The sequence below is a fragment of the Mus caroli genome, unplaced genomic scaffold (assembly GCF_978045245.1).
Source record: "Mus caroli unplaced genomic scaffold, Mus_caroli_1 scaffold_3, whole genome shotgun sequence".
NCBI classification, from domain to species: Eukaryota; Metazoa; Chordata; class Mammalia; order Rodentia; family Muridae; genus Mus; species Mus caroli.
In genome coordinates, this window is record NW_028227258.1 from 120,365,781 (window position 1) to 120,393,187 (window position 27,407).

At 37.6% G+C, this 27,407-nt stretch overlaps 2 protein-coding genes across 14 annotated transcripts in view; one reads left to right on the top strand and one right to left on the bottom strand.

Annotated features, from left to right (window-relative positions):
* CUNH4orf33 (chromosome unknown C4orf33 homolog) lies at positions 1-26,703 on the bottom strand. Of its 10 annotated transcripts, none has more exons than XM_085835916.1 (11): positions 26,644-26,703; positions 22,671-22,851; positions 20,730-20,790; positions 15,818-15,869; positions 15,532-15,731; positions 13,339-13,419; positions 10,181-10,293; positions 9,320-9,451; positions 7,916-8,117; positions 7,513-7,672; positions 1-6,912 (listed from the first exon to the last, which is right to left on the bottom strand). In XM_085835916.1, coding segments are annotated over exons 2-7 (576 nt in total). In that variant the 5' UTR covers positions 26,644-26,703; the 3' UTR covers positions 1-6,912; positions 7,513-7,672; positions 7,916-8,117; positions 9,320-9,451; positions 10,181-10,292. The 10 variants fall into 10 exon arrangements, with proteins under 10 accessions (XP_085692042.1, XP_085692038.1, XP_085692034.1 ...); XM_085835912.1 differs by having other exon boundaries at positions 10,181-12,320; XM_085835908.1 differs by lacking the exons at positions 9,320-9,451; positions 10,181-10,293 and having other exon boundaries at positions 1-982; positions 6,742-6,912.
* A 153-nt stretch (positions 26,704-26,856) lies between these two features.
* Positions 26,857-27,407, top strand: part of Sclt1 (sodium channel and clathrin linker 1) — a 123,456-nt gene continuing 122,905 nt past the window's right edge. For 3 of the 4 annotated variants that reach the window (XR_015046761.1, XM_085835917.1, XM_021157911.2), the window contains exon 1: positions 26,857-27,335. Coding sequence is in view for 2 of the 4 variants with exons in the window: in XM_085835917.1 (XP_085692043.1) it covers positions 27,302-27,335 (34 nt within the window). In the remaining 2 variants the exon portion in view is untranslated. The remainder of the gene's footprint in view (positions 27,336-27,407) is intronic. The other variant, XM_021157908.2, reaches the window with a different exon arrangement.

A 27,407-nucleotide genomic window follows, 5' to 3' on the forward strand; every position in this document is an offset into this window, starting at 1 on the left:
GGGGGGAGCAGGGCAGGGAAAGTACAAATGTGCGTCACTAAGGGGTTCTGCCAAAGGTTATTCCCAGGGACTTTCCAAGGGGCTTTTCGTAACCAAGGGGTCGTGTCCTGTATCTTGGCAATGTACCCGATCTATTGGAACATTCTGGGGTAGTACCAGGAGGCCCCTATCTCAAAAATGTTCTTGGAACAGTCCTCAGGAGGGGTAGGACTAGGTTTGTTCCAGGAGACCCTTATCTAAAAAATGTTCCTGGAACAGTTTTCAATTGGGAGGGGGTCGGACTCTGGGGTAAAGAGTTCAGGAATGTACTCTGGGGTAAAAAGTTCAGGAGTGTTCCGGGAACAGTCCCTAGATGGGAGGGGTAAGAGGACTCTGAGCTGAAGAGTTCATGGAGAGTTCAGGTGTTCAGTAATTTTCCTCTTTCACTTCCATACTGCTATTCATCACCAAGTGTATTAGTCAGGGTTATCTAGAGTCACAGAACTTAGGATAGTCTCTATATAGTAAAAGAATTTATTGATGATTTACAGTTGGCAGCCCAATTCCCAACAATGGTTCAGTCGCAGCTGTGAATGGAAGTCCAAGGATTTAGCAGTTACTCAGTCTCACATAGCAAGCAGGCGAAGGAGCAAGAGCTAGACTCCCTTCTTCCAATGTCCTTATATTGTCTCCAGCAGAAGGTGTAGCCCAGATTAAAGGTGTGTTCCACCACACCCTTAATTCCAGATGAAAGGTGTAGCCCAGATTAAACGTGTGTTCCTTAAACTCAGAGATTTAATCTTCTGGAATCCATAGCCACTATGGCTCAAGATCTCCATACCAAGATCCAGATAAGGATCTCCAAGCCTCCAGATAAGGGTCACTGGTGAGCCTTCCAATTCTGGATTGTAGTTCATTCCAAATATAGTCAAGTTGACAACCAGGAATAGCCACTACACCAAGGAAGTCAGGACTGGAACTCAAGCAGGTCAGAAAGCAGGAGCTGATGCAGAGGCCACGGAGGGATGTTCCTTACTGGCTTGCGTCCCCTGGCTTGCTCAGCCTGTTCTCTTATAGAACCAAGACCACCAGCCCAGAGATGGTCCCACCCAAAAGGGGCCCTTGATCACTAATTGAGAAAATGCCCCACAGCTGGATCTCATGGAGGCATCTCCCCAACTGAAGCTCCTTTCTCTGTGATAACTCCAGCTTGTGTCAAGTTGACACAAAAGTAGCCAGTAGACTCCCACTGACTATGAAAGGGCAAGGAAGATACTTTTTCAGTGGTATAGATGACTGCAGACTCACAGTTGAGAGTCATAGAAGGCTTCTGTGACAACCCCTCCTCAAACTGTCCCTCGAAAAGTAGCAGCCTAGATAGGAAGTCATCTGAAGAGAACTCTTAAAAATTGTGATAAGGAAGCCAAAATGTAACTACAAAATTTATGACTTCTGTGTGGGTGCAGGTAGGAAAGGGCCCAGTTTTCTTTAAGGAGCTGGACACTAGGAGTTTGACTATACCCCAATGAGTATATGGTCAATACAATTTGGACTTGGAGGTTTTTTGTTTTGTTTCATTTTCTCTTTTTCATTTTTTTGGGGTGGGGCCACAGGGTTGGGGGACAGAACTGGAAAGACTGGGAAGTGAGTGTGACCAGGGTGCATTATGTAAAATTTTGAAATATTCAATAAAAATATTATGTTGGGGAAAAAAAGAAAAGAAAGACATACAACTAGACAACCTAAAACAACTCAAGCACTCCAGAGGCTGAGGTATGCAGAAGTCCACCCTATCACCACCACAGCCTAAGAACAACTTATATTCTTTGGTAAAAAGTCTCTAAAGGAAGAAGAGCAAGGGAAGGGAAGGAAGAAGAGAACATAATAAGACAAAGCTTATAACATAATGGTTCTCCAACTACCCAGGTTTATCCTCTGAGACTCTAGCAGTCAATGCTTAAGAGCCATCTGCCACCTTCTTGTTATGCTTTTCTTGCTTTCTGAAGTGAAATTATTTTTAGATGTTTCCTCAGGTACTCCTGGAAACATTATCCCAATTTAGCAACCATTTAAAAATATTCTTTAATAAACCGATATTTCTATAAAACTCCTACAATTAGAAGTATTCAATTTCTCTGTCTAATAAAACATTTATTGCACCAATTTTATCATAAATATGGGATAAAAATAAAAAGGCCAGCAGATTCTTCATAAAAACAGAATTATAATCATTCTTGACGAGTAACTGCTTCCCCACTGGATTGAAAAAAAAATCACAAAAGTTAATCAGATATCTTTGTGCAAAAACATAGCCTCCAGAGCCTATGCAGTACATTGTAATAGGAATGAGGTTCAAGATTACTGTCATGTTTAAAGATCTTTGGTTTTATATACCTTATATAGGTTATTGCACTAAGTTTCATTATTTACTCAAAGTTTATGATTAATTTTATTTACTGTCCTTGGATGTATTCATTTAATAACATAAAAGACATACGTAGTAAATTTATAGTCAGAACAACATAGTAAGGCCAATATCACAAAGCCTAACTCTGCAAGGTAACTTATAGTGAATATAAATAATTCTTATTCTTTTAAGACTCTTTAGGCTCTAAAAATAATAAGAGTATTGTTAGTAGAGAGAAAATACTTACCTACTTATTTGTTTTAAGTTTAAAAAATATTTTCAGTACAACAAATTTCAGATCTTTAGTATTTAAGCTACATATTATACATTTAAAATGTTGAAACATATTAATTAAATTATATTTATTCAAAATTATTTGCAATACCTGGTTGCACAATATTCATGTGATACTGTATGGGAAAGGTAATTCAGGCATAATCCCTGTCTTCTGGAAGCTTATTTAACTGAAAGATGATTGACAATGTAAAGCTCAAAATTACAAAACAGAGCAAGACAAGCATAAAAAAAAATACTAAACTTTTGTAGTTTTCTTTTCTGTCAGCCAAGTATCATGTGTTGAGCGGGATGAAGTCATATTCTAAGGGAATTTCTTTCATTCTTTCATTCTGTCATGGTGGAGTCAAGTGCTTTACTGGGACTTTATATTTTTCTACTTTGTAAGAAGTAGAATAATAAATAAAAATGTATTTTCCATTTTTACTAATCATAACATAGCTAGACTATGTGTGTAGCTTTGAATGTCTTGACTTCTGTATTGTAGGAAAAACAGAAAAAGATTCCAAGTTCACTATATCCAATCTTAATTCCTCCCCCACCCCCGTGTGTGTGTGTGTGTGTGTGTGTGTGTGTGTGTGTTAAGAGCTCAGAAGCATGTAAATGATCAGCTTGAAAGATTCTATGGAAGTTTTATGAACAAAAGCCAAAAACAGAGGTTTAATAAATTACAGGATTATGTATTGAAGTGGGCCATGCCCCATTCTTGTGCTAAAATTTTGGTAGGAAATATAGTCATTGATTGAGTGGTGAGAAAACGGAAGGATGCTAAATATGAAGAGAAGAAATTAACTCTGAATTCAAGCGTAGACTCACCAAAGAGAAAATAATGTTCACAAAAAGACCATAGAAATATGATTGGTAACTTCATGCAAAACAACCATAAACTACAAGTAACCCAAATGTTCATCAACTGGTGAAACAATTAGTCCATGTCAGTCCATGTCTAGACAACTGATTGCTACTGAAAAACAAAGAGGAACAAATCATAATGGGAAATGACAAATGCACCATACCAGTGGTGGCTTCCAGATCCAAAAAAAAAGATGGAAAAGAGTGTATAGTTTTAACCAACTAACATTTGATTAAAATGATATGACAAACAATAAGAAAAAAATAAATTAGCACCGCTCATTGTCAAGGGGTAAGAATATTGCCATCAAGGCAGGCGGTAGTGGCGCATGCCTTTAATCCTAGCACTTGGGAGGCAGAGACATGTGGATTTCTGAATTTGAGGCCAGCCTGTTCTACAGAGTGAGTTCCAGGACAGCCAGGGCTACACAGAGAAACCCTGTCTCGAAAAACCAAAAACCAAACCAAACCAAACAAACAAACAAAAAACAGAATATTGCCTTCGAAAAACACAAACATTTTATAGTAATCAAATTGTACATTAAAATGGGTACATTTTATTTATATAATTTTACTTCAATTATACTGATTTTTAAATGTAGATTCTAGCATGTCATATGATGATAGAAACCTGTAGTTCCAATATTTGGGAGACAGAGGCAGGAGAAACACTGTAATTTTAAGGACAGCATGTTCTACATGGCAAGTTCCAGGTCAACTGGAGAAACATAGTTTCTCAAAGAAGTGAACAAAGATAAATAAATTGAAAAAAATAAATTATAAAGCAGATTCTGGCTTTTGAGTAGAGGAATGAGTCAGGGCAAGGGGAGATACAGGGAGATGAACTACAGATTACTGAAGTTATTCAGAGTTGCAACTATCTGGAAACGATAGTGGTTTATGCTAGGGAGATAGGAAGGTGAGAGAGTAAGGAAGTGGTGAGTTTCTCAATATATTTCAAAAGTATAGTAGATATATTTGTCAATAGAGTGAAGTAAGTAGAGTGAAAATTTTTTGGTTTGAGCTACAGAAAAACTCATCCTTCACTAAATGGAGAAAACTTGCAGTGAGTAAGGTATTAGAATTAAGTATTTGATACTGGGCATGCAAATATGTATCATTCATTTGATAACTTAGTGATAATATCAAAAAGTTTAATGTTCTGGCACAGATGAGGAAGATTAAGCTATATAATTGGGAATTATTAGTATGTGCAATGTACTTTCAATCACAATATTGTCTGAGGTAACCACATCAGCTAACATAGAGATAGTAAAAGTCTGAGGACTGAGTCTTAAGAAATCCTATTATTATAGTATAATGAGAGAAGGAACTAGCCATGGAGAATTAGTAGTGGGAGAGTGACATACCAGATACATACGAGAAAATATTTACAACACTGCTGCCACAAGTCCAATGCAAATTAACTATAGTCTGAATCTCCTTTTAAAAAGTCTTTCTTTCTTTTAAACTATTACATATAACATATATTTTGTCAGAGTACCAAAAAGCTGACAAATACAATGGATTGGTAATCCACTTTCTTCTTTTGTGTGTGGATGTCCTAGGGAAAAATAACAGTCAAGATGTCTTTATAAGTCAGATCGTGACAAATCTCTTGGCAAACAAACTAATATTTGCTACAGGAAAGCCTTTATTTATAGGTTGCTTTCAGCAGGATATATTTGGTTGATTTAAGATAATTTATGGTGAAAAAGGATAATAGTTACTTATAAGACACCAGTCTGTAGAAATGTACTGTGATTTTCAATATAAAAGTAGATCTGTGAGAAGGGAGTATCCTCAGTGGGTAAAATTAAAACCATAAGCCTGAGTTCAGTCTACAGAACCCAAAGTAAAAGACAGATGTGATGATAGCCAGCTATAATCCCAGCATTCCTATGTGGACATGGCAAGTGGAAACAGAAAAATTGGCTGGAAGCTCATAGTCCATCTACTATGATCTCCATATCTGTGACAGCATATATGCATCCTCACATATTCATACACACACACACACATACACACAAATAAGATAAAATAAAGCAGACATGTGTACTGAGTAAAATACCTCTTAGGTGCTAAGAGTTCTGTGGTTGAAATTACTATCTTTATAAAGGATATTGGTTAAGCTGACTCCACTCTATTTTAATTAGTTATAATAAATGAGAAATTTTAAACTTTCATGAGTCATTGAGTAATACTGAACTTTATCATTGAGTAATATTGAACTCCTAAGAGGGCGACAACAGATCATTGTTCTAATTAAGAAAATAATAGAGGTTTGATTTCCCACTAACTCTCTTTTTAATCACTCTTCTAGCTACCACATAGTCTAGGTAGTCACTAAAAATACACAACAGACTGCCTAAGACCAAATAAGTTGGCTTCCTCTGATTGCCTCAGGTATACGTAATGTGAAGAAGGATATAGACAGTGAAAAAAGGCAAAGAAGGCTCATGCTTCCCTGCATGGGAGAGTGCCTTCTTTACAAACTCCAACTCAGAGTCCAGGTACAGTTCATGTACTTATGGTATAATATCAGGGTAAATTCACTGTTACCACAGCAATCTGTAAATTTTCTGGCATGTTTCCATGGTCTAGTAAGTGAATCTTTTGGTCTTAAAAAAACCCTCAGGAGTAATTTAGTGCACTGTGTTGACACTAACAAGCTAACTACATCCATAGAAAGAAGAGTTGAGGGCTAAAATAACCAGCTAGGCTTCATATACGACTCAATCTGAGAAATGCCTGAAACAACTTAAGCCATTCTTCAAACTTTGGGAAATGAGTCATTTCCTCAAAGAGTCCTGCAAGCAAGTATAAAGCTCAGAGATAACACGGCTATTTGAGTTTTGGCAAAATCTTATTATTTCTTAAAAGAAAAAATCAGTTGTCCTTTATCACAAGGTCATTTTTGTCCTTGGGAAATAAAAGCTTTGGGACAGAAAGCCTCAACATGCCATTGTGATCCAGTTGGTCATGTGGCACTAGAATGGCTGTCCATAGAGTGTATGCAGATTGGAAGGCTGAAGGACCAATCAAGTGGGACTTACCTGGCAAAGCTCTCAATGGTTTGGAATTTGAAAACAATCTAAGTACTAAATAGTTGCTCTTTGCAGTCCATTAAAAGATAGCATATTACAGGGAGTTGGTTAAACTGTCTTTACTATCACAGGAAATGATTCTAAGAAATATGTCATTCTTACCTTGAGTAATGTCAGAGGCATTAAGTAGAGACAGAGCAGCATAGCAAAGCCTCCTAATAAGGAGTAATGCGAGCTAGATCAGTGCAGAAAAGTGCAGCATTGAGGGAGAGAACACTTTCTACAAAAGTTGGCTATACCACAGCTCCTCCATCTGTGACTCAGGAAACATTTCTGAAGAAGGAAAAGAAAGATTGTAAGAGCCAGAGTCCTAGGAAAACTGGTATGAACCCGCCTTACCTAAAAAGAGCTGTATAAACAAGGCCAGACCAATGCAATATTAACAGACCTGTTAATGCGAAACAGAAAATTTCTCTTCTACCTACTGTTGGAGGTTTGGAAGGGATTAGGGTGAAATAAGGGTTGGAAAGGTGGTATGTATAGGAAACCAGTAGATAAACAACTGTTCCTACAGTCAGGTTCACATTATAGCAACAACTTTTTTAATTTTTCAATTTTTTATATTCAATAAATAGAGACAAGCCACTGTTCACTAGCAGTAGTGATTGTTAAATGGATAAATGAAAACTCAGTGCAACCTTGACATATGTAAGTCTGGTTGTCTCTGGTTTATTTTGTTCAAAGTACATTTTTGAGTTTCATCTAAGATGCTACATGTTTCAGTAGTCCTTTATTCTTTATTTTCCTTTTCTAAAAGCATTATATTAACATCTTAAATGCCCCACCAAAGATACATGTGTCGAATGAAAGGATTGTTACCAAGCCTTTAAGAGGTGGGGGCCAGGGAAAGGTAGTAAAGGAGCATCACCTTACACTTTAAGGCTTTATGGAGTACTGAGGACCAGACGCCTCCTCTCTGCTTCTGGTGCTAAGAAATAAGTCTCCTCCATTACAGACTCTGCCCCTGAGATTCTGACTCTTCACAAGCTCAAAGGTAACAGCATCAAGTGATCTTGGACTGAATCCTCTGAAACTGAGACAAAATAAACCTTCTTGATCTTAGGCTACCTTTCATTTTGGCACAGTAATAGAAAGCTGACATATTCATTACCCCAATCACTTATCTTCAGCATTCACTTGTGGATGGAAAATTGATTGTTTACATCTCCGTGATGTTAGGAATAAAAATTCTACAAACATGATTTCTCTGAGAAACATAGCAAATAATGAAGTGACTCAACAAGTTGCAAGATAATATATTTGTTGGTGGCCTTACCAAACGTAATATTCTTTCCTTTCTTCATATATATTGTTCAAGAATAATTCGATTGTTCATGAAATGCAACATGTTGATAGGAAAGAATAGCTAATTCCACTCAGGCCCTTCTTAAGCCTCTGACCATCCTAAACAAGAGGCCAGAAACATTTCACTCCAGTGATTCATATGCTTCTGGAATATAATGCCAGGGCAGAAAGCACTAAAAGAAAAAGGCCGAAACAAAAGGAGACATTAGCTTCAAGCAGCACTCCTGAGCCTTGAAGGACCGCCCTGCAATAAATCCTAGACTTCTGTTGTCACTTGTTACCTAAGGAATGGACCTGTTTCAAGTCAAACATGTATGCTTGGTGTTTTGTCTCAGCAGACTTAAACTGATAACCAATTGTACATAGTGATCTGCTTTGGTTTTATCACTCAGCAATATTTTCAAAACTTTAGCCACCTTTTACTTTTGTTTTATGGTACCGGGTGGTTTTAGGTTTCATTTCTTTGGTAATGACTGTGTTGGTTTGAATCAAAATGGCCCCTCCCACAGGTTAATATATTTAGATGCTTAGAGAGTGGCATTTATTTAATTTAATGCACCCAGTTTTTAAAATTTTATTTATGTGTGTGCATGTATCCATTTGTATACATGTGTGTTTGTGTTTGTGTACAAGTGCCTGCAGAGACAGATTGTCAGATCCTCAGAAGCAGGAGTCAAAAGTAGTTTTGAACTGCCCAACGTGAGCCCTGAGAATTAAACTTGGGTGTTCTGCAAGAGCAGCAAGTACTCTTAGCCACTGAACTATCTCTCTAGTCCATCCCCAGCCTTAAAAACCAGTGTGTGTTCTGGGGATTGAATTCAGGTCAACAGGCTTGTACAACAAACATTTTTAAATGAGAAACCTACTGAGAAACCTCTCTCTGGCCCATCAGGTTTTAATTTTGATGAAGTCCAGTTTAATCTTCTTCTTGTTGCTGATGTTTAGCAATTCCTGTGCACTGTTTTTTATAATTTTTTATCATAACGGTCACATTTAGATTAATTCTTAAATATAATGTTTAAAGATAAGTCAAAGTTCATTTTCCCCATGTATTCATGGTATATTTGTTGAAATATTCTCTCCTTCAACTAGCTATCTGAATGTATATGTATATATGTATATATGTGTGTATGCACATTAGAAATTTCATTTGACTAAATAGAATAGGAACATTCATTCATTTTAGATTTGTGAACAAATTAGGGAGTGTCTTCTCATAACAAGTCCAATGGTAGGCAGTCCAGCTATATTGTAACACTACTGTGCTTCCTCAGTCTTCTAACTAAACCTTCCCTGGGTTGACTCCATGGTGTCATACATGCTGTGTAATTTTTAGGCAAGCAGTTGAAGGGCAAAGGATAAAAATTACAGTTACCTTTTATATCAGCTTCCTTCTTTCAACATTTTTTATCATTCTGAGGATTGATGAGGATCTTGCACATACTAGCTATACACTCCACCAACTGAGGTATACCATCAGATTCAAACAACTTTCTTGAAGCCCAACCTAAGAGCAAATATAGACTCTCATGTCACTTAATAGCATGGGGATTTTCTCAGATATACATTCATATTTGATTTCTGTCTCAGTGTGAGTTCATAATGTACACTTATGTAAACCTAGATGTGACTTGATGTGACCTATTGATGCTAACACAAAATGCCCTAAAAATAAGTTGCTTAAGATTCTTTGCTAGCATAATATAGAATGCTATTTTATCACAAAAAATTAATAAGGAATAAGCTTCAAAATGATAATAAAAATACAGTGTATTCAATGCATAAACAAGTTGCATAGTCATTTATCATCACTGTCAAGCATTTTGTGCTGTGTAAAACTCTATTATACTTTGATACAACTGGCAGTGCAGTAGGATTTTTTTATACAAACATCACCACAAACATATAGCACATTGTGCCATAATAGTGTAGTGGCTATGCTATCACTAGAAAAGATCACATTTCAGCTCAATTAGAACTTTATGGGAGCAGCACCAGCAGTCTGCTACTGGTCAAAATGTTATGCAGCACACAACTATTTATATTGCATTGACACAAACCAATGCATGGTCATTTTTATCTGCAAAAGAAGATGGAGAAGCATTTGTTTGCTTTATTCTGTTTTTTATTTTGGTGTGTGTAAATATATTTCCTAAGAGGAGCCTCTAAAAATTCAACTTAGGCTATTAAAGAGGGGAGAGGCTGGAGAGATGGAAAAGTAGTTAAGAGCACTTACTCTTGAAGAGAACCCAAGTCCAATTCTCAAAACCCATGTGATCAGACAGCTTACAACTACCCACATCTCCAACTCTGGGAAGTTACAAAGGCTTCTTCTGGCCTCCTGGTCTTCTGCATACATGTAAAAAATAACAACAACCACACACACACATCTTTTCTAAAAAGCAGAAGAGATGGAAAACTATACCATTGAGTAGGCAAGAAAGTGTCTGTTTAAGTGATAAACTACCTTCTGTGAGTCTGCTGGCCTTTGAGCTAATGATGTTGGGAAGGACTAGGGATGATGCAGAAGCTCACAGATCTACTAGGAGGCAAGCTTTGAAACACAGCACAAAATATGAGACTTCTAGACAAGAAACTTTTAATTTGTGTATCACCATATTGATTTTCACAGTTAATAATACTAATATAAATAATAGATACAGATCTTTTTCCTTCTTCCCCTCACCAGCATTTGCTCTTCTCTTGAAAACAGCCATTTTTACTTGGATAAGATTACACAGAATAGCAGGTTTTACATTGGCAGATCCATCCATGTATACAACTACAGACATTTTTTATTCCCCACTCCATCTTTTTGCCCGTCTCTCCTCTCTCCTCAAATCCTCTTCCACTTCTCTAATAGTCTCCTCTTGTATATTCAGGTGTTTTCTTTTCTTCAACATTCATACAGGAGGAGAAACCTGAGCTATTTTTGTTTCAGAGACTGACTTATTTTACTTAACACAGTATCTAGTCCCATCCATTTCCCTGATAATGACATAATTTTGTTCTTTTTGTGGCTGAATGGTATGCCATTTCTCTGTGCTGTCTTGTGTGCGTGTGCATGTGTTTTCTTTATCCATTCATCCGTAGGCAGACACCTAGACCAACACCATAGCTTGGGTAGTGTGATGAACACAGCTATGCTGATTCAGATTCCCTTGGGGGATGTACTCAAAGTGGTAGAGCTGGATCATATGCAGCTCTATTTTCAGTATAGCTCCACTGTTGACAATACTAATATAAGTCTCCAAGAATAGAGGATTTGACCTCTTTTTCCTTACCCTCACCAGCATTTGTTGCTTTCTTCAGGATAGTCATTTTTACTGGGATGAAATGAAATCTCAACGCAGTTTTAACATGCATGTTCCTAAAACCTAAAGACACTAAGTTTTTTATAATCATTAGCTACCTATACAAGTTCTTTTGAGAACTGTGTAGATGATCTGCCTGCTTATTGATTGCACTTTGCCCTCCCTTGCTGTGGTGTTGTTTTTCTAAGTACTTCGGATATACTGGATGTTAGGACTCTGATTCTCCCCTGCTATAGTTTGTCTCTTCACTTCATTAATTATCTCCTTTCATGTCCAGTTTTTTAATGTGATGAAATTTATTTTGTTGATTATTTTATTTCTTTTGACTTCAATGTTTCAGATTTTATATTAAGGTCTTGGGGCTAATTTATGTACAGGGTGGGATATGGGGATTTATCTCTACTGTTCCATATCAATATTCTATTTTCCCAGCATCAATGGTTGAGGAAATTGTTTCTCATGAGTGTTTTTTATTCCTTAGTCAAAATTTAAGTATCTACAGCTGTGTAGGATAATTTTTGGATCCTCTGCTCTAGTTCATGGCTCTATTGCTTGTTTTTATGCTGGTCCCATTTATTACTACAATTCTGTAGTATAACTTGAAACCAAATATTAGGAACATCCAATAATGTTCTTGGTACTCAGGACATCTTTGCCTATTATAGGTCTTTTGTGTTTGCAAGCACATTTTAGGATACTGTTCTAACTATGTGAAGAATGTCATCTAAATTTTGAAAGTGATCATAAAAACTTCTAGATAGCTCATTTTCATATGGCCATTTCCCCAATACTAAATCTGCTGATCCAAGAACATGGAATGTCTTTTCATCTTCTAGTGTCTTCTTCAATTTCTCTCTCAAAAGCTCTGTAACTTTCATTGTAGAAGCCTTTCACCACCTCAGCAAGATATGATGACTAATCTCCCTGTCCGCTTACATGGAGTTAGAATAACCTAGGAGCTGCTCTCATCAATATGTCTGTGTGAGTGTTTTTAAAAAGGTTTGAGAACAGAAAGCATACCCAGAATGAGGTCTACATCATTCCACGGGATAGGGTCCAAGGCTGAATGAAAATGAGAAAGTGAGCTGAGCACACCATTCATCTCTGCTTTTTAATTGTAGACACATGTGACAAGCCACCTCACATTCCTGTAGCCATATTTTCCCCATTATGAAGGAGTGTAACCAGCACTGTGAGCCAATACAAATCCTTCCTTCGCAGACTTGCTTTTGTCAATTATCTTTAGCCACCATGAGAAAGGTAATTAACAAGCAGGCACAGGCTTGTTTCTAACTATTCTTTTTGCAGAGAGTGGAAATGCATTTCTGATTTCTCAGCAGGTTGGTTAATGGGGTGTGGAAAATCTATTATTTTTGTATGTATTCTGACTGTGTTGTGTGCCACTTGGCTGAATTTGTTTATCAGATCTAAAAGTCTTCTAGTATAAATAAACCCAAGTAGCTACAGCTCCCTGAATTGCAACAAATGTGTTACTGGTCTTATTCTGGAACATGCTCGATAAGCCTCTGAAACAGAGTTCATTCTGCAGCTGTTGGAGGAACTCTGCAGCTGTGTCTAGTTGATCTGAGGTGCAGTTTCACTCTTAGGCTCCTTTTGTTTAGTTTTTGTCTGCGTCACTCGTTTATGTGAGACAGGGGTACTGATTTATTATATTGGGAACAATCTTCAACCAGGATTGACACTTCAAAAATCAAATGAAGGTTTCTGACATCTTTTTTAGCAACATTAAGAAAATATCATTTATCTATAAGTAAAATTATCAACTCCATTTCCTTAATTCAAGACTATTTCATTTCTTCTTACTCAGTAAAAATATCTAGTTAGATAACTCCTCTATCTTGATGCCTTAGCAGATATAGATAGTCTCATCAACTAAAATAGAGTATTGTTTTGTACTGATTTCAAGTGTGGAGAGGAATTAAGTAAAAATTATTTTATGCTACACAGAGTTTCTATTTCTTTGTTCACTGTATACAATTTACCACAGAGGTACTACATTTCGGTGATCTCTGTTAAAATGTTTGTTGTAGAAATGTGTTTATGTAATTTATTAGATTACCACAGGTCTGATTCTGGCTGCTTCCATTCTTCTCCAAGCAGTGTGTTGAAACTGAAAGGCTTGAAATATTCTAGACGATGGCTAAAAGTAAAGAAAGGAAGAAACTGAAATGAACTATACATTTGTGAAACAGTGGTCCTATAAAGCTATTTGTTTTGTCACACTAATGGTAGTACAACATTCTATTTTAAGAAATAACAAATGTTAAATGTATTTTCTAAGTACAATTTTCTCATCGAAGCTATCCAATACTCAGTTCTGAAAACACCCACCCATATTTCAAAGTAGCCTTCTTCAGTTCTGTACATAGTTCCCCCACAGCTCAAGGGAAAAATAAATATCAACTCTCAAGGAACTCAGTAAAGTGTCTGCTAAGGAAACATGAGGACCTGAATTCAATCCTCACAGCACCTGTAAAAATGCCAGGGTACACAACTGTAATCCCAGTGCAGGGAACACAGAGACAGAATGAGACCTGTGGCTCACTGGCCAGCCGACCTACTCTTGTTGGTAAGCTCCAAGCCAAATGAGGTGGACAATCTTTCAGAAGAATGATACATGAAGCTATCTTCTGGACTCTATTTGCACGTGCATACATGTGCACATAGACACATCTACAAGCATGCACACACACACACAAAAATCAATCTAACTTGTTCTAGCTGTAAACCAATCATAAGCTCTTATATTCAAACTTTGATACGTTCTGGTTCATATTAGAGGACAAATTTGTGCTCTTTCTTTGACAAAGTAAAAAAAGAAAATATAAAGAGTAAAACATAAAACATACAAGAGTGATGATCTTGTTTTCTTTCCAAAAAACCTACTACTATCCCAAAGTGTTCTCTAGTGGCTTAGTGAGCAAAGGCTTTCAGCTGTACTTCTAAAGCTCTGAGCTCTAAGCAATCACTCTGCCACTCTTCCATCTCAGCCAATGTGCAGTCACACTTCCCTGGGAGAAGCCAGAGGAGCACCTCACCTCAGTATAATGGCACTCAGTCAGTGGCATCTAGATTTCTATTCCTTACTGCCCACCTGGCCAGAATTAACCAGTTTACAGTTGTATCAATAAATCCCAGAGTTAGATGCTAAGAATCAACAATGAAGAAAGAGGCACAGAAAAAGAGAAAGAGCCAGGCAGAGAGTCAATACTGGGGGAAAAGCACAAGCAGATGTTTAAGTGTGTCAAGAAGAATACAGGCATCTGCTAGGAGAGATGAAGGGGAAAAGGAGTCAAGGAAAAGCATGAAATGTTAAACATGAGAAGAAAAATGGTGTCATATTCTAAGGGGCAAACTTTGGTTCCTGCTGTCTGCCTCTGAGTGGACTCAGTGTGGTCACCACTGGTGAGTCATGATGGTTATCAGAGCCTAGCAGAGGCATCTGAGTTGGGAACACCATTGTTGCTAGACATCTCTGCCTTTTTGCCCTTAGTCATTTTAGTCCTTGCAGCAATACATGAAGCATTTAGAAGGTTCATCATGGCTACGTTGTTCTTAGACAAGAGCTTCAGATGCCAGGAGAAAAAACTCAAAAGGGGCAAGTGTTGAAGGTGCCTTTGCTTAAACTAAATATCTGCTGCTTCACAGGAGCCATGATGTCTGACAACCACACATAGGGCATAAACTCAAGAGCCCCACAGATAACATACTGTTAAAGGGAATCCCTAAGCCACTCTGTCTCCATCATATATTTATAATTCATTCAGAATTAAACTAGATGTCATTTATCAATTAAGAAGTCATTTTATCACAAGCAAGGTTGCCTAGAAACATAGCTGATCCTCTTATTCTAATGAAGCAACCAAGAGAATAAAGACGTGACTACTGTATAAGTTCTTTAGTAACCAAAAAAAAAAAAAAAGGCTTATCTATCTACACCACAAAACACAGATCCCCCTGGCTGGCTATTTTATCTAGGAAAAGGATCATAAATTAATTTGAAGCCATATCAGTAATAGCTGATGTAGCACTCACTAATTTACTTTCTCATACAATTATAAAAGATTAAGTGCTTTGCTGGCAGTAATAAGATGGTCTATCCTAGTCAAAAGCTGAGGGTCATGAGGGAACATAGAGCTCTTATCATGTGCTTAAATATATGTCATCATCAAGCACCAAGTGACTGCTGCTCTCACAAGAACTCATTTTCCAAACTGTAGTTAGAACAAACCTCCACTTATTTTCTACTTACAAGTCAGGTTTTTGTCCTTGTTGTAGCTCATGCTGTGGCACAGGGTAAAGTGCCTCATAAACTCTCCTATCATTTGATCCATGGATTGCAAATGAGTTAAATTTTGTCACATTTGGTGGGAAATAACTCCAAGGAATATAAGCTTCACCTTCCCAATTAGTCCCTCCTCTGGACGCTTTGAATGATAATGCGAGGTCTTTCTATTAGAAATACAAAAAAAGGAAAGTTGAAACACAGATGCACATGTTGTGCATTCAAATATTTTTTCATATGTTTATTTACTCACTTTCCAAACATTTCTTCTTCCAGCGAGTAAAAGAACTAAATGTTGTCCATGCCTGTTAAAATTAAAATTCCTCATGAGTGCTAGAGAAAAACATTATCTTTTTACTTTCTATTCTATCTAGAATGTGTGTCTTTTAGTAAATTTCCAAATAACTAGGAAGTGCAATATAATATTGGATAACTACAGGGAAAGCTAGTATGTCACATTACTTAGAAATGGCGACTCTGAAATTAGCTTTTCACAAACCACTGCTGCCAAATCATAGCGTTTCACTGACTGGCGCCACTTGTCATATTCTTTACCCACTAGCAATCTTGCTGTTCCCTTCTTTTCAGTCTTTATAGATAGGAAATCACACAGAATGCTTCATTTGGCTAGAAAACATAACTCATGAGAAAAGGAACAGAGTGATAATCATAATAACTGGAGCTAAAATAAAACCAGCTGCAAAACTAAAGCAGCCCAAGGAGAAAGCTAGAGCTGATTTCCAAATCTTCATCTAACAGTGTAACCAAAGGTTCTTCTTGTAAAGAAACTTTCTCTCGGCTCAGCAGTTGGGTAGGAAATGTTAAAGTACAGTTGACCAAAGCAAGACTTTAAACTGTCCCTACTTTTTCACACTGCTGTCCGTGAAAGTCTGCCACTTGATTTACAGCTTTCTACCATTTCTTCAGGCACCAATGTCACATCTCCACAGACGAACACAATGTGTTCTCAAAAAATACTTCAAATGGGAATGAATAAGTGGGATTATCTGACTCAGTAAGAAGCAAAGGTTTGCCTGTATTTACATGAAGTAAATTTCCTGCCTCTGTAAGTCTACCAAACATTTCTACCCAGATGGTCCTCTGTGACCTTTTTGAGGAAGGATTTTCTCCAGTAAAGTACTCTAACAGAAGACAATCCTTTCCATTTAACAATCTTCTGATTAATTTTATTGTTTTTACGGAGCTTTGGAAAGATTGTAGGATGTGTAAAACTTCTTGCAAATTAAAACAGTGTTCTTGCTGATTTCCTAGCTGTTGCTGAGCCAGTACAAGAATTGACTGCCTGAGGCTAAAAAAAAAAAAAAAATCTTGATTATTTACTATCCTGATGTATATGAAATAAAACCACTCTGTGGATCTTAATTTTTTTTAAATTTTATACACAATGTATAAACCATGTAGTTTCTTAAGGAGAAAATTGTCTATTTTCTATGTATCCAATGTTAGATTGTCACTTCATAAAAATAAACTGATACTACATCATAAATAAAAATGACAGAGGCCAGTGAAATGGCTCAGCAGGTAGAGGAGCTTGCTGCTAAGCCTGATGTCCTCGGTTCAATTCCTTGAACCTAGATGGTAGAGAGGATTTACTCCAGCAAATTGTTCTCCCATCTCTACATGTAGGCCATGGCACACATATGCACACAAACACATAATATCTATAGAAAATGAATAGGTGCTTTTCAAAAATGAAAAACAAATAAAAAAGAAACCTATAGCTTAAACTTGGGCGTTTTGGCAAATCCAAGTTCTTTGCTTTCTTTTAGTCAAATTAGAAATGTTTGTCTTAACTTTTTCAATTGTAAGGTAAAAGTTAGTAATAGTTGAAGAAAGCACATAATAGTTAAAATTTTCCTACTTTTCATGAAAGTTTATAAGGAATAATTGTAATCTTAAATAAAATACTTTGTCATGACAGTTGAAAGGTAACATGAAAACATATCTAATTCTGGTTTTTAAAAAAAATATCTGCAGGATCCTGGGAGCCTCTTGCTTTCCTGGCATCTGGGATTTTCTGTTGGCTACACCCTCTGGCATGAAAAGGAGGGGAGGCCCTTGGTCCTATGAATGCTAGGGGAATTGGAGCAGGAGGGGTGGGTGGGTAGGGGAGCACCCTCATGGAGGCAGGAGGGTAGAATGGGGGTTTTCAGAGAGGAAACTGAGAAAGGAGAAAACATATGAAATGTAAACAAACAAAACAACTAATAAAAATTTTTAATAAAATATCTGCAGGCCTAGTGGGTGAGCACCCTTCAGTCCCAGCACTTAGGAAGCAGGGGTGGGTGATCTCTGTGCACTGCAGGCCAACCAGGGCTACATAGTGAGACCTTGTACCACAAAACAAAACAAAAAAAAATTAGAAATAACTGCACTTTCCATGTTAGAGTTAGCATAAAACAAAAACCGAACAATTAGCACCTTAGATATGGGAAAAAACATCTAAAGTTTCATGTAGATTTAACTGGGGCTCTCTTGTCAGTTTAAAAAGGAACAAAAGTTATTTGACACTGATACCGGGAAACATTTAAGGGACATCTAAAATAAATAACAGTAATATATAGAGACATCTCATGTATCAAAAGCATACCATGATTTAGGTAACAGGTGAGCCTAAGTTTCCTTTTTTATAACTACTCAGGAATAAAAGTTGGTCACGACATAAAGAAAGTTACCAAGTAAGTACTGAAGCTCAAAGAAATTCCAAGACAGCTGGGCATAGTGGCTCACACCTTTAATCGCCATGAATTGCAGACTGGCCAGAGCTATACATTAAGACCTTATCTCAAAAACAAACAAACAAACAAACACAAAATGCAAGAGTAATATTTTTAATGTGAGTCTTGGAAACTTTAGGTATGGCTTAGATTATATTCTTAGCATTAAATGTGAAAATGGCATACTATGTGCTAGAAAGAATATAACTAAATGAATAAATACATGACTATACAATTTTATAGTACAATTTAATCACTGAAGAACCTAAAAGGAAACATTTCTGTGAGGTAGTAATTCATTATATCTTTATGTCTCCTTTTCATTGAAAATAAATGTTTTCATACTATATATTCCTATCACAGTTTCCTCTCTATCTCCTGTCATATCTCCTGTCATATCCTCCCCTTTCCTCACCCATCTAACTTAACACCTTCTTTCTCTCTTTTCAGAAAACAGGCAAATAAAACAACTGGCTAGAATGAACATGCGTGTGTGCGCACACACACACACACACACACACACACACACACACACACATACACACAAGGAAAAAACACAATAAATACAACACACACACATACACTCAAAGACACACAATTAAACAAAAATAAAAACACAAAATTAGAAACCATAACATACAAACAAAAGACCAGTAAGATCTTTTTTAAAAGCCCAAATAAGTGAATGAATGAATGAATGAATGAATGAATGAAAATGTGGATATTAGCCTTAAGTGCAATATACACCACACTCTACAGACCCAAAGAAGCTAAACAGGTAGGAAGACCCAAGTGAGGATGCTTATATCTCACTGAGAAGGGGGAATAAAATAGGCAGATGGAGGGAAAGAACTGGGTGGGAGAGGGAATGGGAAGAGGAATGGGGATGGGGGAAGGTGTCAGAATCAGATGTGAGGAGAGACAGGAGAGAGGACCAGAGGGTCAGGAGAACAAATGGAAATCTACAGCTGGCCAGGGTAAGGGTCATGGGGGGAATCTCTAGGAAGTGCTAGAGACCTGGGATGGAGGGGACTCTTAAGAGTCAATTCAGGTGACCTTAGTTGAGATGCATAGCTGTGGGGATATGGAACATGAAGAGGCTACCTCCTGTGACCAGGCAGGACCCCAAGTGGAGGGATAAGGCCATCAACCCACCCACAAAACTTTCAACCCAAATTTGTCCTGTCTAAAAGAAATGCAGGGACAAAGATGGAGTAGAGACTGAGGGAATGCTTAACCAATAACTGGCCTAACTTGAGACCCATTCATAGGCAAGCACCAATTCCTAACACTATAAATGATTCTGTTATGCTTGTAGACAGGAGTCTAGCATAACTGTCCTCTGAGAGGCTCCACCAAGCAGCTGACTGAAACAGATGCAGAGACCCACAGCCAAACATTGGACAGAGCTCAGGGACTTTTATGGAAGAGTTGGGGGAAGGATTGAAGACCTTGAAGATGATAGGAACTCCACAGGAAGACCAACAGAGTCAACTAACCTGGACCCTTGGGGGTTCTCAAAGACTGAGCCACCGACCAAATAGCATACATGGGCTGGACCAAGGTCCTGGAACATATATACCAGATGTGCAGTTCAGTCTCTGCGTGGATCCCCTAACAACTAGAGCGGGAAGTGTCCCTAAAGCTATTGCTTGTCTGTGGAATCCATTCCCAAACTGGGCTGTCTTGTCTGTTGTTCCCAGTAGGAGAAGATTCATCTAACCCTTCAGAGTCTTGAGGTCTCCCACCCTCACAGAGGAGAAGAGGAGAAGGAACAGGAAAAGGACTCTGTGAGGGGAGAACTGGAAGGGGAGAGCAGTAATTGAAATAAAAAGTGAATAAATTAACGAATAAAAAAGCCCCAAAGAGAAAATAAGTTAAGTAAGTAAATAAATAAATAAATATCTTCCAAAATACCATTGAATTTATTTTGTATCAGCCATCTGTTGCTGGGCATGGGGCCTGCCCTTAAGTGTGGTTTGTGTATCCAGTGGTGTTCTATTGAAGAAAACTATTTCTCCTTTGCAAGTGGTTGTGAATTGGAGATACTGTCTAGGTTAGGGATGGGAGCTCTCCCTTTACTTGTAAATAGTTTTGATAGTGCAAATATAAAAAGTAATAATTTGTTTATAATAATTTTTTTACTTTGTAAAATAAACTTCATTACTACAAAATCATTTATATTAATAAATCAAAAATACCATCAATTTAATACACTCAAACATGTAGGATATACATATATACATATATATACATATGTATGTACACACGTATTCTAAACAAATAAATATTTTAAATTGACCCCAGTTAATACGACCTCTACTTAGCTGAACTTAGTAACCTTTACTACAACCATACAATTTATAACTAGAAAACAGATGTGTTCAAATCATGTAATAATTATTAAGAAAAACAGTTTATACTTACGGACAAAGTTCCACTTCTAAATACTGCTTAGTTGTATCATTCAGAAAAAATGCTTCCACAACTTAGGAAAACAGACAAGACATAGGACATTTCATTTTGATTAAGCAGTAAATAATTTATTTCTTTAGAATAAAAAGTGAATCATTAAGTTTCATAAATCATCATACTATCCGCATTAAGAAACTGAGCGAAATAGATAGCTAGAGCCTAGAAGAAAAGCACAGAAAATAAGTTAACCTCTATTTCTCCCGTAGAAGTCTGTCATGAATTAAAAGATAATATAAAGCCTAGTGATGGTGAGGCCATAGAGCAATCAACATTTTTTCACAGACAGAAGACTATGGGCCAGTTATCTTCATCTTGGAATTTATCCCAAGTATACAAATTAGACACTAGTAAAGAAATTACATAGAATTCTACCCATCAGAATATGACTCAAAAACGAGAAATGATGATGTAAACATCTATCTTTTCTTATATAAAATTATCTCCAGTACATAAAGAAATCACCTATTATTCATCAAAACTGAGGAAGTTACTTACAGCATATGTTACATGTAAAAGAACACAATGGTGCTATAAAATCAAAGACAGTAAAATATTTATTGGCATGACAAGACTTCCGTGATAGTTAAAGGTTAATTATAGGGAAGTAACTAAATGTATGAGCCATGAACCAAATGTACGTGACATTTAAATGTGTGTATGTTATGCACGTGTGTGCCCAAGAGTAGTGGGGCTTGTGTGGTGCTCAGCAGATAATGTGCTTGCCACCAAGCCTGATTGCCTGTGTTAGCCCCAGAATCTACATGGTGGGAAGAGATAGCCCATTCCCCCAAGTTGTCCCCTCACCTCCACAAGCATGAAAATGTTTTTTCAAACTATTTTTAAAAAAACTAATTTTAAAAATACTGGTTATTTATAATTGGTGGTATTTTTATTATAATTTGAGGAATTTTCTGAGCTTTAGTAGCTTTAAAAATTAGTTAATTGTGAAATGTAGTGCATCTTTCTTCTAAGTAATTACAACAGCATAAAACATACAAAGTGAAAACCCAAGTCTTTTTCTTTCTACTTTGGTCTAAAACTTGCCAGGTCTTGTCTAGACTTCTACAAACATTTTAAAAAATAAATATGAAATCATATTTGAGTATAATTTGCTTTTTCCATTAAAGAAAACTTTAGCTGAAGAGTAAATTTAAATTTTCATTTAGAGAGGTAGACAGTTCATTCTGGCTTCAAAGTGAAAAAAAATAGACTTAGAAAAAAAGATTACTTGAAAGAAGGGCTCTGTGCTAATTAAGTAACTAGAAATCCAAATATACTGAGTGGGAGAGCTCGAGGAAAATTGTTAATTTCTATGTAATGTAATACCTGATGTCTACAGGGATAGCATCATGAACACAATCTCAGAAGGAACCCTGCAGCTTGATAAGGAGATAGCACAAGACGGTCAGAGAACAAACCTGAAACCATTTAATTTCCTGGTCTGCCTTTTGGCCTTAATTTGATAAGTGAGATTACCTGACAACAGAATGTAAATATTAAATCTCACACTGACAGTATTTCTCCAGTAAGTAGCACACTCTAAAATCCCTACATAGGAGGCTTTTACGGTAAGATGGCAATTTAAAGATTCTTAAAGGACAAAATGGGGAATGTGAACTTTTTTATAGCAGATGGTCTACGTAAAGAAAGGAAGTGTGGCAGCAGCACAAACATCTGTATTTGGGCCTACCATTTTTCTCTGCGCTGCTTGTACATTGGAGCCCCATGGGTAACGGGAGGAAAGTCAGAATGACGGATGGTTAGGCAAGATCAGAAACTGCGTCAGTTGTTCAAAAGCATATTACTTCCTAACAGCAAGATAAAATAATAGTTCTCTGAGAGGTTATTAGAAAAAGATTTATGTTTGTAATAAAACACACTACTTCTACTTACCTTCATAATTCCACAGTTCACTGAAAGGCTTTCCTGGTTCTCCGAGAGGGGATGGAGGATCATTGAATAATGGAGCACTAACCTCCATCTTCACTCCCTGGTCACACGGATTCAGCCTGACACACACTGGCTCATGCCTCACTGGAAAACCATCCCAAGTGTATTCGATTTTAAAATCCATCTGAAGGAAAATTTAAACAAATTTGTTAACAACGTAGAACCGTTCCCTCTACTTAACGATGAAATGACAATTGAAACAGAGACGGCAAGTCAGCCCAAGGTGCTAGGAGTCAAAGGCTATCTGGGCCATAGAAACTTAGGAACTCTGAATTCTATTCCAAAATACAACTGGAGCCTAAAAGCTTCATGACTTTTAGTCTGGATGTAGCTCTGTTTCCTTGTGTATGAAAAAAAAAAAAAATCACTGTAAATGTTATGACTAAGTCCACTGCAGAAATTTTACGTGTACTTAACTATATGAGTTTGTTTTTCCATATTTAGCCAAGATTTAATCATTTGTGTAAAAATAAATATATCCATCTCATTAGTACACAAATTAGTTTTGTTTCTGACAGATGTTAACATAACATTATATGTATGTATGTATGTATATGTAAATATATACATATATAAAATCATTATCAGTAGGTATATTTCTATTTTTCTTAGCATTTATTAATGCACTCTCATAACATTCCATATATATAGTATACTGATCATCTTCAATCCCTTATATCATGTTCATGTTCCCCCCACAATGTTCCCCTCCTTCTATTTTCACATATTGTCTCTATTGTTTTTTCTTTAATAAGACACATTCGTGCATAAATATGCATAAATACATAAATATAACATGCTGGGTCCATGTAGTGTTGCATTATATATAATGTATATAGGTAAATACATGACCAGACTTTAATGTATACATGTTCATATGGAAAGAGCTTCATGTGTGGGTATAGTGTAACATTTAGAAAGGAGCCTAAGGGCAAGTAATACTAAGTGACGAGGAAAGGCAGTGACAGACAAAAGGACACAAGTCATGAAGAGGATGTAAGCTAATTGCTTTTCTAGCCTCAACTTTGTCACAGCTTTTTTTTTTTTGGGGGGGGTGTTTGTTTATGGTGGAGAAGTACACAAAAATGTAATTGACAGTGAGAGGGTAAAGCCCTGAATGAGGCCACTCTGGGTGTTCTGAAGTTACTGCACAGCAATGCAAAGTGTTTGGGAGTGTGTGACTCTTTGTTTGACAGGCTGCCTTAACTCAGTTATGTATTTTATTTGTGAGCTCATTACAATAAAAATTACAAATGAATAAGGTGAAAATATTTCAAACTCCAACCTCTTAATGTTAGACCTCGTTCGTAAACCTTCATCACTCTGATGAACTATCAGTCAGAATTAATACTTCCAAATTCATCACTAGCCTACTACAGTTTTACTAGCAGCTTTCTTAAAACAAGGTTGTTAAGCTGTAGTTTTCACTTTTAGCTTATCTTCTTCAACTTACACTTTAAAAAGAGTTAAAACTTCAATTGTTTTAATTTCTACGTAAGGAAATCAAAAGAGACACATTCGCTTGGGAGACAAAAAAGTTTAAAAGAAATGTTAAGGAATATTTGTTTCAATAAAATGATTTTTTAAGGAAAATATCCAAGTTCCTTCATTTACAAAAAAAACAAAAAACAAAAACTTTAATTTTTTATTACAGTCCATACTGCTTTTTAGTTTGCATGTGACACTGCAGCATACATTTCTAAAAGAAAAGGAGGGAGAAGAAAGTAAAGTCAGGGAACCTGTCAGCTGGAGGCAGTGGGACTATCAAATGGTTTCAGTCCAAGTAAAGACAGACTTTGAAGAGATTCTCAAAGGAAATACTGATAGGACAAGGACCTGGAAGCTCTTCTAAGTTTGGTGCTAGCTGTGGTCTCTGACCCAGGTCTGAGCAGTGGGCTCCCTTTTAGGCTCTGCTCAGTTGCTCCTGCGTTCTAGAGGGAGGAACTAGGAATTCTGAAACAGACAAACCTGATTTTTCAGTGAAGATATTGAGAGGACACACAAAGGAACATCTGAAGGTTTTTAATCACACCATTTGAATTCTGGGTGCTTATGTCTTTTTAATTGTTTTAAGGGGGAAGGCTAACTCAGCAACACAAGCATTATAAAACCATTTGAGAAATGAACAGTAAATCACTGGAGATTATAATAAAACATGTAAAGTAGCCATTCATTTATTGCAATTAGAGGCTAACTATAAACATTAAAACATTCGGCATAATTTATATCACATGGTGGTCAACAGTTTTAATACTGAAACCATATTTTCTGGGCTCAAATTCTTGCTGTGATGAGCTAGCTTTCCAATTCGCTTACTTAAATTCCTATTTCATATGTTCTGAAGGTTTGCTAGATAGAATCCTAGCATGTTTAATGTCAATACTAGATGTTTAGTGTCAATTTATTAAAATTACCAGTGAAACCTGCCATTAGTTTTCAATGCATGAAACTTCAACTGGCTTGTGCTTATTTTGACCATGATCATATAAAAACAAGCACTTCAAGTGCAAACATCAAAGTTCTATTTCACTACTCAGTTTAGACAAAACCATTGATAATTTTAATACAGAAGTCACACTTGGCTTTCTTCACCCTAATATATTCATACCAAATGTAGGAAAACCTTTTTGAGTCAAGTCAATAAAAAAAGTTCCTCAGAAAGTATCCTATAGTGAACCTAAAAAAGAAATGGAGCTTGCACAATCAGTGTGGTTTTTTGTTAAGTTTATGGGTAAATTTTCCCTGATTCAAAGCTAAACTAACCCTTCGCATGGTTAGTGCCAACACAGACATATTTAGCAGCGACTCTTTTTAGAGAAATGAGGGCAACACTGTTGATACTGTTTTATGATTACAAGATTACTAAACGTCTTCAATGGTTAAACAAAAAGCCAAACTTCATCCAGGGCATACACACCTTTTGTTTTGTTTTTGTGTGTGTCCACGTGGGGGAGTACGTCTATAGCTGTGTATGGACTGAGGTTGAGGCATAGTATCAGTGGGATGTCATTCTCAAAGGCTGTTCACCTTTTTTAACCTACCTTTATTTTCACCAGATATTATCAAACAGGAAAAAAAAAATCTTATTAACATGCCTGATCTTACTTTTTTCGACAATGACTCAATGACTCTGAAGTCTCTTTCAAATTTGTCTAGGTTGCTGGATAGAGAGCACCCTTTTCCCTCACCCTGTCTGCTCCTCTCCAGCACTAGTATTAAAGGCAGGTGGGGATCTGCTTGGCTTTTTATGTGGGTGCTGGGGAATTCCAGGCAAGCACTTCATAACCAAGCTATCTCAGGCCCTGGGCATATTTAAAGAAACTTTATTTCAATGCATAAAAATACAATCAATTAAATGCCTCTAAAGCCAATGATAAACTTCAAGTGAGCATTTTTTTATTGCTGTCTTTTCCCCCCAATATTTTGTGTATGTTTTATGTTTTAAGCTTTACAGCTCAAATGCTCATAATATCACTTCGTAAAACTGTGAACGGTAGTTTATGCCCCAGTACAAATTCCATTTTATTTTTGCAGAATTTTATCTTTCCTCAAATCCGAAGAAACATCTGTGAAATACCTGCTAGATTTGCAGGCTATCCTGGATCCTGACCAGGTGCCTTCTTGAAGCCACAGGGTTAAATATTGGACAATAGTTCTCTTTTCTAGACACAAGCACCAGTTTCAGACCTAGAAGCGACAGCTCTAAACTGGGGGGACGGGGGGGGGGGGACCTCGAGTGACCCCAGCCCGAGGACTCACAGACCTCTCTGCACAGACGCCCACAGACTCTTAGTGTCTGCAAAACCAAGACTCGGGGGTGGGCAATGAAAATCCCTACCTAGTTAGTGCCTGCTCCTATCACAATTTTCATACAAAAAAGAAATTAATTAATTAAATTAAAAATGCACCACACTACCTCAGACAGACACTCGCTGCGCCACTGCGGAAGGCGCCAAGCGACCCACTCAGCCCCCAGCGCGGCCTCAGGGACCCGCCCACCGCCTGACAGATAGCCAATCACCTGCCGGCGCCTGAGACGGCGCAATGACGCACGCCGACGCACGCGTGATGACGGACGCGGCGTCACCGTCTCCAAGGAACGGTCTGGGGCACCGCTTTCAAAGTCGCAGGGCGGGCCGAGTGGACTCCGCGGCCGCTCCTGCTTTCCCGCGGTCCTGGCGTCGCCCCTCAGCCCGCGGGGACGCTGCCGCCCAGCCAGGCGCGTCGCAGGGTCATCCTCCCGCGCGGTCTGACGGGAACTCGGCGCCCTCTGGCCGCGCGCGGCCCCGCGGCCCTTCTCGTCCGGCCCGGTCCGGCCGAGCGCGGAACGGAGTCTGAGGCGCGTCGCCTGGGTTCGGCGGAGCGGCGGGCCGGGCTGCGCCGCCGCGTGAGTGGGATGCTGATGTCTCCGCGCCAGGGCTCGGCTGCCCCTGCGACCCCTTAGCTTTTTGTTTGCCCTCACAGCGGGAGGCTGCTATTTTTGTTGTTCGATTGCTTGCTTGTTTGAGAAATACCTTCTTTCCCCCCTGCGAGGAATCGATAAACGTGATGAAAACTCCAAACTAAATATCGAAATGGCCACAGAAATCGACTTACTGAGAGACCAAAGTAAGCGCGCTCTGTTCCCTGATGGAAAATTCATCTGTAAGGTGCACTGTCGCTAACGTTAACCTACTAATG